This window comes from Podarcis gaigeae (assembly GCF_964106915.1).
Source record: "Podarcis gaigeae genome assembly, chromosome: 1".
NCBI classification, from domain to species: domain Eukaryota; kingdom Metazoa; phylum Chordata; class Lepidosauria; order Squamata; family Lacertidae; genus Podarcis; species Podarcis gaigeae.
The window spans coordinates 71,479,308-71,494,292 of record NC_139678.1 but is presented as its reverse complement, the minus strand read 5'-3'; the positions used below and the strand labels follow the sequence as shown (position 1 = coordinate 71,494,292).

The window sequence follows — 14,985 nt, the reverse complement described above, 5'->3', positions numbered from 1 at the left end:
CCACTTTGCTTGTTAAGACCAATACCAGGTTCCTTAGCAATTCTTCAGGGAATAAACTTGGTACTGTTTTCCTTCTAATGTGTAAAATGCTCAGTACAGAACTAGGTCATTGAACAATAGAGTGAACAGCAATCAGCAATCTTCTTCTGCATAATGCATCAAGTATAACGTACAGAAAACTGTTCACAAAACTGAAAGCTGGCATTTCATGTCTGTAAATTCAAGATGACATGACATTTAATAGTTTCATAATAATGAACAACAGTGTTTTGTTCATTCTCAACACAATGCCAAGTTCAGTCTTAAGAAGTATCAACAAGACAAGATAGAGAACACATTGGTTTTTTTCCACGAGAACAATACATTAATGATAACTATTTAGCACGTTGCTGCAGACAGAGTACCACTGAGGCTGCCACTGTCAGAAGAGATGTGCTGCCATATTGTTTCAAGGCTCTTGTCCTCTCATATTTTGAGGACATAAATTGTCTCTTGATCTAGTTTTACAGCAGAAGTTTACAGCACACAGAAATGTTGTTTATTCTGGGAACAAACACAGCCCTTTCTTTTTCTTGCTCTCTCTTTTAAAATTCCCATTGAGTTTCAGTTCAAATTTCTAGACAAAATAATAGTACCATTTCTGTCATCTAGTATTCCTTCTTTGAAATACTTGTCTTTGAAAGCCTCTTGCATAAAATTCAGACTTGTGTTTTCTCAAGGGTTCCAATGCAAACGCATATCTCGATGAGAGGAGTGGTGGTTGTGCTGGTGGTGATTTTTCCATTAAATTAGCGAGTTTTAGTAGAAAGTGCTTTTTAAGTTTTGAATTTTAGCGTGTGTTTTTTTTCAAATGCCAACATCTTTCTCCCAAGGTCATTTAAGAAATATAGGACTGTGCATTGTTATTGGGCATTGCCCACTATGGGAACAGGATAGTGGACTAGATGGACCATTGACCTTGTCCAGCAGGATCTCCTTCTTGTGTTCTTAGTAATTTCTAGAGCTTCTGCCGCAATCCCTCATTTCTACACCACAGTAATGCTACCTGCCCTACTTTATACTTACCTGAACTGTAATGGGTTGTTTATTGTTGTTAGCCGCCCTGAGCCCGGCTTTGGGTGAGATATAAATAATTTATTATTATTATTATTATTATTATTATTATTATTATTATTATTACTATTATTATTATTAAAGCTATTGCCTAGCAATAATCAATTTAATTTTTCACACAATTATTTGTTTCATTGTGTAGTAAAATACATAGTGGTTGTGGGTTTTCTGTTATTAAGAGATTTAGTGAGTCAAAGGTGTTAATAAGCTAACTTCCAAAAGCCAGTTGGTACATTACCAAAGTGGTGGGGCTGCTACGTCCACATATCTTTGCCCTTATATGAGAGGAATGTAGGATAGGATAACTTTCCACACTGGCATCACCCTTTCCCTGTTGCTATGGTAAATAATCATCTTGTAGACACCTTCAACATGGGCTCCTCATTACTTTAAATTTAGCAGCACAGGAAGCAAGCACCACAGAAGAGTCAACCATGGTGCTAAGATAACTTAGGAACTGGCTTGAATATTAATTCATCATACATTTAATCAGTACTGGAGGGGTATTGCATATTTGAAAACTAGATTTTGGACACTAAATTCTAAACTGATACCTGCAGTTAAACAATATCTGTGTTCTTTCTAAAAAAAAAACATAGCCTGTATCTGTTACTAGTACTAGCTCATGCTTAGGTACCAACTGTGGGATTGGGCAATGTAAGGAACAAAGATTTACCTGCCAATATGACTTGCAACCTCTGTTAGATGGACAAGAAGATGTGGAAGTGGAAATCAAGAAAGGACTGACATATTAGTATGGAGGGCAGGGGGAGTGCAGGTGGTAGCCAGAGGGGCAGGGAAGTATAATAGAAAATGAATACACTCAAGATATTCAGACATGAACAGACTGGAAATCTTAATGTTCCTTTCTCTTCGGCAGGAAAGAACACGCTATGAGAATTTAGGCCCACAGCTATCAGGGAAGCCCAGTGAAGATGGAAAACTAGGCCCAGGAGTCATTGATCTTACAAGGCCAGAAGATGCAGAGGGTGAGTTGCTGTAACAAATCTATTGAGCCACTGAGCATTGCTTTCCTTGAGCTCCTTAAAGTTGGATGTCTTAAATGAGCATTGTGCAGCTAAATCCCCATGCACAGCTTTGAGGCATTTTGCATGGATTCTAGTGACACGTGCAAGTATAAGTTCTAGTTGTAAAATGGTTCCATACAATATGCATTCTCTGCTCTCATTATTTACACTCTGGTTCAACTCTTCTCAGAAAGCTCTCTTGAGTGAGTTTGTATGTCACCTCAGATGGGTGGCATGTGCATTTAAGTGTTCACACAAATAGTGTAATGTTTATATGGTGGCCCACAGATCATATATCAGATTCCTTGAGTAGGGACTTCTGGTTTTGGAGCAACCTACACTCATGGAAGCTGACTGGCCACATTCTTAATGTTTTGCTGGATATATTGGGTAAACCTCATATGAGCAGTGAAATGTGCATATGGGTTGGCTCAGGTAATGCAGAAATAGTCACCTGTCACCTTCAGACATATGATTAATCCCAGCATTACTATCCTATGCTGCCCCAGATCCAAACAGCTGTAGAAAAGTGGAGGCAGTGATGCTGAATTCAGTCAGAGACTACAGATGATCACTTCCTCACATATTCATAGGCAATATTCAGTAATCAGCAAGTATGGCCCCTGGTCATCTTAAGAGACCCTGCAGAACTTTTAAACATATGTTATCATTACGATAATGAAGAAAAGAGCAAGGAAGTGGATTATCCAATTAATTGATCAATTGCTGAATTAATTACAGTGAAATTTTAATTGGAGATGCCCAGTATGAAAGGATGTGGAGTGCTGGTAGTTGTGCCAATTAGTTCAAGGAACATGCTATCTTTGCGAAAACATACTTGCACTGAGATCTGAAGGGTTTTAGTTATGATTCTGTTCAAGCCTATGGAAGAATTCCCATTGATTTCAATGGTCAAGGACTGCACACTGTAATGTTTATTTTAATTAGTTACTTGGATTGATCAGTTAAAAACAATGCCATTAATCAACTAAAAGCCTTTAATAGGTTGACAGCTCTGTTGGAAATTACATTGCTAATTGGTCATATTTCAGGTTAGCTTTTTCTCCTTGTATGCATATTATTTCCAATATTAATTGTTTAAACTTTTTATTTCATTTGATTTTTTAAATACAAAATAAAACTGTAATAAAAGAAAAGAAATTAATTAAACAAACAGCATAGCAATATAGTCCCACCTCACATTTTCCTTTTGGGATAGAATAATAACTTTATAATCTTTGGATAGGCTTGTACATTATTTGCATAATATGAAATGAAGAGAATAAAACATATTTGTACTTGCTTTTCTGGCAGGAAGTTACCTCAGGGCTTCCCTAAATTAACTCATTTCCCTCTCACATCCTTTCACTTTCTACATTTGCATAACACATTATGTTATTTTGATGACTGTAGTGACAGGATAGCCTTTCAAATAGTTCCACTTAGTTTAGCTAGCTTCGTCAGGAAGAAGTGTTCAAAATAGCCTACCTCAATCTGGTGTCCTCCAAATATTTTTGGGCTCCTACTCCCATCAGCCCTAACCATCATGGCCCATGGTTGGAAATGATGGAAGCTATAGTCCAAAGCACCTGGAAGGCACCAAATTGGGGAAGACTGGTTTAAAACAAATCCTTGTGATCTTAGAAATCATATACTGCGGTGGGTCCTGAAGGAATGCTCTTAGGACAGAACTCCATGGATCATAAAAAAATCTAATAGCTCAGGGTTGTATTTTTGTTTCATTTTCAGCATGCCAGCAATGCTTTGGCCATTGACCGGAATTTGGCTTTTAAGTATTTCTTTTATAGAGAAAAATTACATGATTATAAGTAATGTAAAACCATTTATTTGGCTCTAATGTGACTCTAAGTCTGGATGGCTTCATACACATTTGCAGCAGATTTAAAAGTGTAGTCATTGGTCAATATATGCCATGTCCATTAAAGGAAATTAAACTTAAATGTTCTTATACATATGGTTTAGAGGTGACCTAACATGAGAAAATGTTGTTTGGAGCTCTTATAATTATTATCCTGTACTCTTTTGCCTAAAAGGCTGTAAAAGAAGCTCCAAAAATTAGTATTATTAACATCTACTGGGGTGAAATTACGTTATGTTCTATTAAGAAATTTTTACAGCTGCATTCAAACTTGATGTGTGTATCATATCCTGCAATTGTCCTTCCTAATATAAACTGTGTAAAAGGCAAGTGGAAATAGCAATTGAGCTTTAATTTTTAAAATGTGGACATTTTCTTAAAGATCTGAACTAGTCTGAATTTTCAGGACTAGTTAGTTGGCTGCCTTTAAGTGTGTGTGTGTGTGTGTGTGTGTGTGTGAATTTGCACATAACACCTACTTTTGCCCATTTTTCTATCTATATAATGATTCTACCTGTAAAATTTTTGTATAGTGGTACAGTGAGCAGGGAAAGGGGGAGATCTGGATTGGATACAACCCGTTATCTATGTGCCTATGCTCTGCTTCTGGTTCCTCCCCAAACTGCTATGGGGGGGGGACTTATGTGCACAATTTTATGATAATTGGGACTGGATAATTTTTGGAATTCACAGGGAAAATATGCTTCTTAAGAAAGAATTAATCATGGAACTCTCAGGTAATGTCTAATTTGGTCCTTACCTGGAAGAACCTCCTTGCAAATGCATTATGTTCTATTGGTGAGATTCCCCCCTTCAAACATTTAGCATCAGCAGGTTATTTCTCAAATTCTAACTATACATAAAAACTGTGCTTTCCTTGTGGAACAAATGAGATGGGAGTGGGGATTAGACTAAAAGCTAATGTCACAGAGGCACTGCCTTCACTCTGCAGGTGAAGTCCTATTACTTCAGGTGTAGATTCAGAATGTAAGAAAAAAGGTTGCTTTAAACAGCAGATACCTTTAAAATATGCAATTCATATGTCCAGAACAACCCTACTATAGGCATGCTCACTTTGTTATCTATAATGTATAATTTTATTAATACTTTAGGTAAAATTAAAAAAGGGGATTGTCAATTTAACAAATGAACTGTGCCTTTATAAGCCAATTCCTGATTAACCGTTCTAGTTATTAAATTTAACTTAATTTATATATCGGGAAAAAATCATCAACCTTTTGTGGAACCCGAAGGAAAGGCAACAGTTTCCTGTAGATCTGAGTAAATTTATGATATTCAAAAAAAGGAAAGGAAAGATACTACCCCCACTCAGTTATAAGAAAAAGCTCTCTAACATCTGCATGTTTACATATTTAGTAATATATTTCCTATTGCAGAAATACATGAAAGCCAAAATCGCTTAAAGTAATTTTGAGGCTCATCAGTATTGGTAGAAGGTCTAGTTTTAAAAATGTGTTGGCATTGATTTGAGCTGAGCACTGTCAAGTTCATTTTGCTATTTTTAGAAGGACAGCCATAATTTACTTTCAGGGTAAAACTAATACCTGTTAGTTTCTTCTTCAGTTTGCATCCAAAACTTATCTTTTTATGTTTTCTTTTCGTGAAAAGTAGGCCATGGAGGAAGCAACAGTTGGCATACTTTGATGGATATGCAGGGCTGGCCCATCCATGAGGCGACATAGGGCACATGTACCACAGCCGCTACCTCCACACTCAGCTTCCTCCTATGCCCCCTACGCATGCCTGCCTCCGTCACCTCCAAGTGCACTGGCTGAGGAGGTGGCTGAGCATGGAGGAGACAGCCATGGCAGTGCAAGTGCAGAGGAGGCAGCAGCAGCAAACAACCACTAGAAAGAAAGGCCATTGTGAAGCTGAATATATATAGAGAGAGAGAGGGGGGGGAGGGAGGGAGGGAGAGATGGAGAATAATAAGCACAACTTGGCCACTTGTTAAACATTTTAAGGTAAAAATTCATATTCTTGAAACTGTGGAAAAAGATCAAGTACAGTGTATGACCTGAGGAGGCCTGAGGTTTCCTTCTGAAGTGCTAAAAGTTTTCAACCAATGGAAGGTGACCAGGATCATGTGTTGGCTCCTTTCTTCATTGCCTGGGAAGTTCTGAAGAGGTTCCTAAGTTAAAAGCCTCCCTGCAACCAAGACACCTTTCTTATCAGAATTCCTGACTGTGTGGAGACTTCTTAGCATGCTGAATGAAATGCACTCAGGAACTTCAAAACCTCCCACTCAATGCAAAAATGTTTGTGGGTGCACAGCCTCACATCCCCTTTTAATGTTCACATTCCCTGTTCAGGCATAACACCTAACATCAAGGTGGGGAAAATTAATTGTTCTTGAGCATTCTTTTCTCCCCCTCCCAATGATATCAGAACAGATGGCGGTGTTCTTTTTAAGGTTTAGAAGGTCTAAAAACTATAGATTATCTCCTACCAAAGAAATGACTTTTAAATTCACATCTATATTGTCAGGTAGACTTGTAAAAATGCTGTGGGCTTGTAGCTTTTCTGGACTACTTGCAAGGCTATGCTTTTGAGTCATAGCTACCACCTCCTGACTCCCCATCACTTCAGGGTGACTCCCTTGGGGCTTTCAGAAGCACTTGACAGAAAAAAGTCACATGCATTATAACAAGTGTCAAACTTTTCAAAAGGGGAACAGATAAGCCTCTTTTCAGATGGTAACTGTATATACCCAGATGCCCACAATGCTTATCACTGGCTCCTAATATGTTAGACATAAATAAGGAAAGAGGAAGTTACTAGCTCTTCTTGTTCAGCTTCCATGTAACAGTTGAACTGGCTATCAGAACAAGGAGTGCCACATAACTCAAGTGGTAGCAAAATTCCACTTGCAAAAACAATTCCCCTTGAAAGACAAAGAAAAAAGGTCAGTTTTTTACCTGTCAGGGGAAGGAGAGAAAGAAAAAGAGTGAAACAGACACTGTGTCCTGTGCAAGCCAATCAATCATGGCAGCCTGCCAACAGAATCCAAAACTGTGAGGTAACTTGTTTAACACCCTACTACGCTGAGGTGTAAACAGCGGGAAGTACATGCATGACAAAGCATCGTCTGCTTTTGTGACAGTTTTTCATAAAATACAGGGAGGGAAATGACTCCCGTAGCCAGTATCTGTCGCATATAAATATTTGGGAGAGTTGCTATGACAGTTGAGAGTGGAAAGGGGGTATACCACGAAACAGAAAAAGCCAACTGAAGACAAGGAAATGTTTCCAGAAGGAATGCTGAAAAACCAGGCCCTGTCTGCTTTGTTCTCCATGCACTCTTTACCTGTCTTTTGATAACTGAACAGCTAAACATTTGTTAAAGAAGAAACCACATTTTAAAGTATTTAGGCCTCACATATGTAAACAACTCAAAACTGCTTCTTTCTACTTAACACCACACTTAAAATATGCTACACTTTGGAAAGCATAGCAGTTGCATTCCTTTCACTAGTCAGGATACTAACTTTGGTATTCAAAAACACATGCCACCATATGATGAAATTCCCATTTTCAGATATAATCTTAAAGGAGTACAGTGCAGGATAAGCAGAACTTTTCAGTATCAGGTATTTGCAGATAATAACACCACAGAGGCCCTCTGTTATAGCATACTTAGTATTATGATTTATCCAGCCCTGAGACTGCAGTCTGCAGCCAGCTCTATAGGAAGTACTTTTCCACAGGCTATGCAACACTATATTTCAATGTATTGGCAAGAATATATACATTTGCCAGTATCACTGGCATCAATAAATATTCACAGTGCAACTAATCACTTCATACATGAGCATGTGTGTGCTTTTCCCAACATGGGAATTATTTTCGTATGGGCAAAATTTAACACAGAATGTCAGTGTACCCATAAAAGGCAGCTTGGCATACATGCACAGGATCTCCCTGTGATTAGGAATCCTGTACAATCAGAGTTTCCAATGATAGGTTGGGGTGGGGGGGGGAGATAGGATCTTACAGGAAACATGGAAATATCTTTAATACACATTTTAGTATGTTATTTTCCCTAATGCATGCATATTTATGCACACTTTACCCTAGTATATGCATTTTTGTATATGTTACTTGGCTGGAGAATGGCTTTGCAGGTTTTTTACAGGTGACATCAACTTGCACATGGAAATCTTTACATATTGTATTTGCAAACAGAAGACAATGTGAGCAATGTTATTACATTTGGGGTAGTCACCATGAGAATGAGGCCATTGGGTTGTATCCAATGCTACACAAGTAGAATTCTGATCACACAATGGAACTTTACTTTCTTCCTCATACCTCTTACCCACTCCAAAAATAAATCTGGAGCAGATTTTAAGAATGTGGGGGAAGTTCTGTTGCTCAAATGGAAGTCTATTCTATTAGCAGAAGAGCAGATTTCGATACACTCCATGGTATTTGCAAGGTAGATCAAATTTGCCATGGAAAAAAAGTGAGGAGTGCGGCTCAAAATATTTCAGAGTAATTTATGATAATCTAGGCATGTAAAAGCACCCCACTGCCTATACTTGCAACAAACCTTGCCTCATTTACGACAATGTTTTATACCATTGTTTTGAATGAAGGTTACTTTTTCCTATTAATTTAATTCAAACAAATCTAAACTTAATAATGACAAATGGGTACTGATAGCCTATTCAAGATTCCTTGGGGTTTTATGAAATTTAACATGTCTAGCTGGCTTTGGGGAGCTACAAATAGCCCATTCAAAATAGTTTCAGATATATATATGTCATCATCCGTCACTAATAAAAGCTGGAGGATGTGACAGATGTTTAACATGCTTTAATTTTTCTTTGTTACAGAGGAAAGTCAATTGCTTTTGACTTCTGCATTCCAAATGGTCAAGAGCAACATAATTCTGTAGGTGTAATGTTTCTCATTGTGAAAGAACCTATTCTCAAGATTGGGGTGGGGGAATGGGCAACCATATTTGCTAGGGTAAAACAAATGTAATTTTGTGACAACAATAAACACTTCGCCATCAAAACTGAGCTCAAAGAACAGTGGAAAATATATGCTGAAATCTAAGTGGCTAGAATTTCCTTCATTTTGCAAAGCCACGAGCCACATGCATCAGCTCACCGCAAAGTCATTAGGTCTTTTTAAGCTCAGATGAAAAACATTAACAAATACCACAAAAGGCTTTAGTATGGCCCCTTTGTTCATTCACATATGGCAGTTTATAACTCCTGCACCACTTGGGCCGTGTGTTTGTTTAAGCTGCCTTCATCAGAGCAGCTTTGGAGGAACAAAAGCCATTTTGAGCGATCCTAAGCAGGAAATGGTCTAATCTAAACATGGTTTGTGACACTATAAGTAGAATAGAAAGGGGAGGGATTGATTAGTCATTAATGTCCAATTGACTCCATATGGATGTTGCAATAATAAGGCCTTTTTCAGTGCAGTAGCAGAGTTTATTGAATTAGAGGTTTATGTTTCCTCAGAGTTGACCTTAGGGAATTCCCTTCAGTTCTTCTTGTTGATATTACGAAAGAATGGAGTCTGGAATAGGAAAAATAGATGACTTCTCTGCAATAATGCTGCTTTACAGTATTGCAACCAAGTGCTGATTTTTTGAAAAAAATACAGTTTCACCTCTGCTATATTATATATTCCAGTGTTTGGATTTAGTTTGCATATTTTAGCATCTAAGGAAGTGCAATGTTTTACAGTTTGCTTAAATATTAAAATGGATTCTGGATCTCAGTCATAGTTTTTCCCCAGGTTTAAACTAAGGTGCTCTTCACACAGATTTTAGTTTGTATCCCACCTTACTAATACCTTGTTTAAAAGGCTAGGGTGAAGGCTATCCTGTTACCAAGTATGGTATAGTATCTGGCAGTAGGGCTGCATGTAGCTTACTCTTGTGCAGCCAGAAGCCCACTCTCTGGGCTGGTTTTTCATTCCTTTTATTAATACTTGGAGCACGAACATATTTGTATCTGAAGAAGTGTGCATGCACACGAAAGCTCATACCAAGAACTGACTTAGTTGGTCTTTAAGGTGCTACTGGAAGGAATTCTTTTTGTTTTGACTATGGCAGACCAACACGGCTACTTATCTGTAACTATATTTATTATATGTAAATATAATATATAATAAATACACACTGTCTTGGCTGTGACTTCTGGAAGACCTGCTCCCTGCCTTGAAGGCTTTTCTCAACCAGCCTGGGAGGGTGAGGCCCTGAATGACTCCACCTACAAAACCTGAGACAGTTGGACAGACAATTGGGTTGGGGTATTTAGGGATTTTGGTTTTGGTGTGGAGGGGGCTAATGTTGCTGTTATTGTTGCCCTAATTGTTTGAAATGTTTTAATTGTTTTTAACTGCTTTTTAACTTCTGCATTTAAAACTTTGGCTTTTTTTTAGGGGCTGTAAGATGAGCATGGGGAGAGCAGGGACAACCCCAATCACAGTGGTTCTGGGCAAGGAGAAGTATGGAGTGGGGGGGTTGCGCAGACTGGGGAAGTGGCACATGACACAAGCAGTTAGTGACTGTTCCATGTGCCAGTCCCTCCTTCAACCTTGGGAATTGCAGTTCTCCTATCAGCAAGCCATTGGGGCTGTGGCTGCTGCTGCTGAATGCCAGATAGGTTCTGAGTAAGACCTCCCTCATCCATGATCTGATTATGGATGGGGAGGCTGATTTGGTCAGTACCACTGAGACCTGGGTGGGTGAGCAGGGTGGAGCTGGTCTCACGAAGCTGTGCCAATCTGGGTACCCGGTGCAGCATCAGGGCATACTTGAGGGTTGATAACAGGGAGTGGTTGTAGTCTATGGGAATTCTCTCTCTCTCTCTCCAGGCTCTGTCCAGTAAAGTGAGATGAGCGCCGCAACCCCAGAGTCGTCCACAACTGGACCTAACGGTCAGGCACTTTTTACCAGGCACTAAGAGGAGATTTACCTGCAAGGAGATTTCAAGCCCTCCTCTTCAGCCTCTTGGTTTCTGTTCTTTGTTTTAACAATTCAGTTGAAACAAGCTTTCATTAGCCACACACAGACATATATGTCAATTGGCTATTTTAACCTAGGGAGGATGATTCCCCACCCCAGAAATTGGGTATTCAGCAAGTAATTTCCTCACTTTCCACTAATAGAGGCTGTTTGAGAAATCTCTTTTTGAAGTCAGTTTACTTTTAGGTTTTCTCCTTCCCACACTGAATATTTCCACTCTTTTGGGTAAAGGGAATTTTGATAAGGTCTACTTGTTCCTTTGCTTTTGATGGAGGATTGTTTACCCATCCCTTCCCTGAAACACACTTTATTTTGACAGAAGATGCTTGGGGTCCTCTCCTTCTTTGTTTTGGATTAAAGTTGCAAGTTTGCTTGTGAGCAGTTCTCAGGGTGGGGATCAATCTCAGGTTTTCCTCAGCATGGGATTGTAAGGCAGGGGCTTTGGTAATGGGAAAGTGAGGGAAATGAATAGAGGGCAGCTGTTTGAAATTCTTAGAGCATAAGGAATACTGTCAGATCGAGTGGAGCCAACTTGGTTTATGAAACTGGATTGAGCAGTTGATTAAACTTGGGGTCGGACGCTACGACATTGTGTGGACCTGTCCTGTGTCTCAAATATGAGGTAAATAGTTTGAAGCTTTAGGTCTGATCCTTGGTACATTGTGACACAGTTGTAAGTTCTGGTGAAGCCACTGAATTTTGGGGATGTGTTTCAGACTAAGGTGTCAGGAACTTATCCCAAGTACTCTTACTTGGAAGTACGTTTCACTTAAAATAATGGGAGTTTGAAGTGGAGGTCTTAGGAGTGAGTTATTAGTATCTACCTAAATTGTAATATGTTTGTGCCAAAGCACTGTGACATCAGTGAAACCAGAATAAAAAGATAACCTAGTTCTTAGTTTCATTGAGCTGTGAAGCAAAGTTCTAAGTCATTTGCATAGGCAAATCTTACTCCTTCTGCAGTGATTTCAAATCCTTCCTAACCAGATTCTGAATTCCGGAAGTCAAAGTCCTCTTCGGTGACCACATTATAAACAGTACACTTGCAAATGGCCTGTTAGTCATTAAACACAAACAAGTGTTTTTATTTTGTCTCCAGTGAGTGCATTTTCTGCATACTGTTTGGATTTTTTCTTTCTTTTTAACACAGCAGCTGTGGTCCTCTAAGCATCATTGGGAGGCCCATAAAAATCTGTTGGGTTCGTACTGGAATGCCTCCTGTTTCTTGAGCCAATACTAAATGTTTGCCTCCTTATATACAACATTCCATTGTTGTTTTTCCGCCTGTAGCTAGTTCGCATTTCCCTCCTAATCGTTTTGTTTTGTTTTCCAGCTAGTCTGTTGTAACTGGCAGATCAAAATAAGATAATAGATTGCAAAACCTAATGAAATTCCATAAGCAGATAAAGATACATGTTTTTCTACTATTCGACTTGTGTTAAAGTGGCTTAGCAATGATTTGTAGTCCAAAGCCACTCTTATTGTATGGGTTTCAGCTTGAAAGAAGCACATGTTGTGTGTGTATGTGTGTCCACACTTACCCTGGTCACTAGGCTGAGCGCAAAGTGCTTAAGTTTTCATCTCAAGCATAGTAAAGGTTATAAACAGAAGCAATTTTTGAAAATCACAATACTGTATGTTGAACAGCTTCCTAAACTACTAAGATGCTTAGCACAGGTACATTACGTGACTGTTACTTATTTACAGAAGTTCATTTAATACAAATTCTTTTGTGGCAGCCTTTGGGTCGAAGCAAAAATATTCACTCAGAGATCAAGTAGAGAAGTTCAAGGTTTTACTGGCTTCATTTTTAAATCCTTCAAGTGTAGGCTTGTTTAAGGCAGATGGAGATAGAAGTTTCATGAGGTTTTTGGTCTGTTTATAATTTATGACTCTAATTAAGAATGGCTTTTTAACAAAAGAGCACTGATTTAAATTTTTTTTAATGCTTTTTGGGAGGAAGGGGGGTCATCTCTTTTTGCTTTAACAAATGTGCCTCAGGGTTTGGTCCCTCCAAAATAATTTCAGGTTTTTATTACAACGCTGAAAGAGAGAGAAACCTCATTCACCTGCATTTAACAAGATTAGGCCAATATTATTTTAAAGACCTGATAAGAAACTCTCTCTTTTTTTTAAGTTTCTTTCCACCCAATCAGATGATCTGGGTGTGCCTGATAAATTGATTAAGTCTTCCTCACAAGGGACTGTACCACTTCCCACATTGATCTCTCCTAATCCAAACTAGATAGTGGCAGTCACCAAAAGATTGACTGCCAAACAACCCCCCTTACCTTCTGTGACACCTGTTTTTGGTTGTCCTTTCTCACCCATGCCCAGTAGAGAATTACAGCACAGAACAAGTCGTGACAGATGCTGGCTAGATAAACAATTGAGTGACCCAAGATAACATTTTTAAACAATTTTAATACTAGCAGCACTTTACTTTGCATTAAAATCATTATTGAGTAAATTCTTTTGATTGGAGCCACAAATAGAGAGCCACTTGTTCAACAGGGCTTCCTCCTCCCTCTGCAGCCCCATGTGTTGCCTCTTCATAGGGTCATAGGATTGTAGAGTTGGAAGGTACTCTGAGGGTCCTATAGTCCAACCCTGTGCAATGCAGGAATCTCAACTAAAGCATCCATGACAGATGACCAGCCAACTTCTGCTTTAAACCCTCCAAAGAAGGAAAGTCCACCAGCTTCCTAGGGAGTCCATTCCACTGTTGAACAGCTCTTACTGTCAGGTGAGGGGGCACTCTTGAACAGTGTGGGCTTTGTTGCCCCGGGAAGACAGGATGACCCAAAGCTGGATTGAGGGAACTTTGCCCAATTAACATTTCTAGCCATTAAGCAGATAGAAGTGAATATGGGCAGAGTGGGGTGGGGTGGGGAGATGTGAAATTTGGTCAACTTTTAAGGGCTGTTCTCCATATCCCTTTAGGTCCTGTTTTAAACCTTTAGTTGCTATGATTTATGTGGAATTTTTTTCAGTTTGGTTGTGTACTTTTTGTGTGTTTTATTTATTGTTTACGACTAAGGCCAGTGGAAGTGATGGTATTCCAGCTGAACTATTTAAAATTTTAAAAGATGATGCTGTTAAGGTGCTACACTCAATATGCCAGCAAATTTGGAAAACTCAACAGAGGATTGGAGAAGATCAGTCTACATCCCAATCCCAAAGAAGGGACTCCAACTACCGCACAATTGCACTCATTTCACACGCTAGCAAGGTTATGCTTAAAATTCTACAAGGCAGGCTTAAGCAGTATGTGGACCGAGACCTCCCAGAAGTGCAAGTTGGATTTCGAAGGGGCAGAGGAACCAGAGACCAAATTGCAAATATGCGCTGGATTATGGAGAAAGCTAGAGAGTCCCAGAAAGACATCTACTTCTACTTCATCGACTATGCAAAAGCCTTTGACTGTGTCTACCACAGCAAACTATGGCAAGTTCTTAAAGAAATGGGAGTGCATGATCACCTCATCTGTCTCCTGAGAAATCTCTATGTGCGACAAGAAGCTACAGTTAGAACTAGATATGGAACAACTGATTGGTTCAAAATTGGGAGGAGTACAACAAGGCTGTTTCCCTGCTTATTTAACTTATATGCAGAATTCATCATGCAAAAGGCTGCGCTGGATGAATCCCAAGCTGGAATTAAGATTGCCAGAAGAAATATCAACAACCTCAGATATGCAGAAGACACAACCTTGATGGCAGAAAGCGAGGAGGAATTAAAGAGCCTTTTAATGAGGGTGAAAGAGGAGAGCGCAAAATATGGTTTGAAGCTCAACATCAAAAAAACTAAGATCATGGACACTGGCCCCATCACCCCCTGGCAAATACAAGGGGAAGAAATGGAGGCAGTGAGAGATTTTACTTTCTTGGGCTCCATGATTACTGCAGATGGTGGCAGCAGTCATGAAATTAAAAGACGCCTGCTTCTTG

General features: G+C 39.1%; 1 protein-coding gene and 1 long non-coding RNA gene across 56 annotated transcripts in view; one reads left to right on the top strand and one right to left on the bottom strand.

Annotated features, from left to right (window-relative positions):
* LOC310833723 overlaps positions 1 to 14,985 on the bottom strand; it is a 117,670-nt gene that overhangs the window by 38,603 nt on the left and 64,082 nt on the right. Inside the window, exon 4 of one of the 6 annotated variants that reach the window (XR_014558898.1) lies at positions 3,347 to 3,730. The exons of 3 other annotated variants lie outside the window; for them this stretch is intronic. This is a non-coding gene — a long non-coding RNA (uncharacterized lncRNA). Of the gene's footprint in view, positions 1 to 3,346; positions 3,731 to 9,478; positions 9,580 to 14,985 lie in introns of those variants that run through there. 2 more of the 6 variants (XR_014558899.1, XR_014558900.1) reach the window with 2 other exon arrangements.
* The window catches only part of SOX6 (SRY-box transcription factor 6), a 451,086-nt gene that overhangs the window by 414,456 nt on the left and 21,645 nt on the right, over positions 1 to 14,985 (top strand). For all 50 annotated transcript variants that reach the window (XM_083704983.1, XM_083705002.1, XM_083704991.1 and 47 more), the window contains one exon: positions 1,994 to 2,102. In XM_083704983.1, the coding sequence (XP_083561109.1) occupies positions 1,994 to 2,102 (109 nt within the window). The remainder of the gene's footprint in view (positions 1 to 1,993; positions 2,103 to 14,985) is intronic.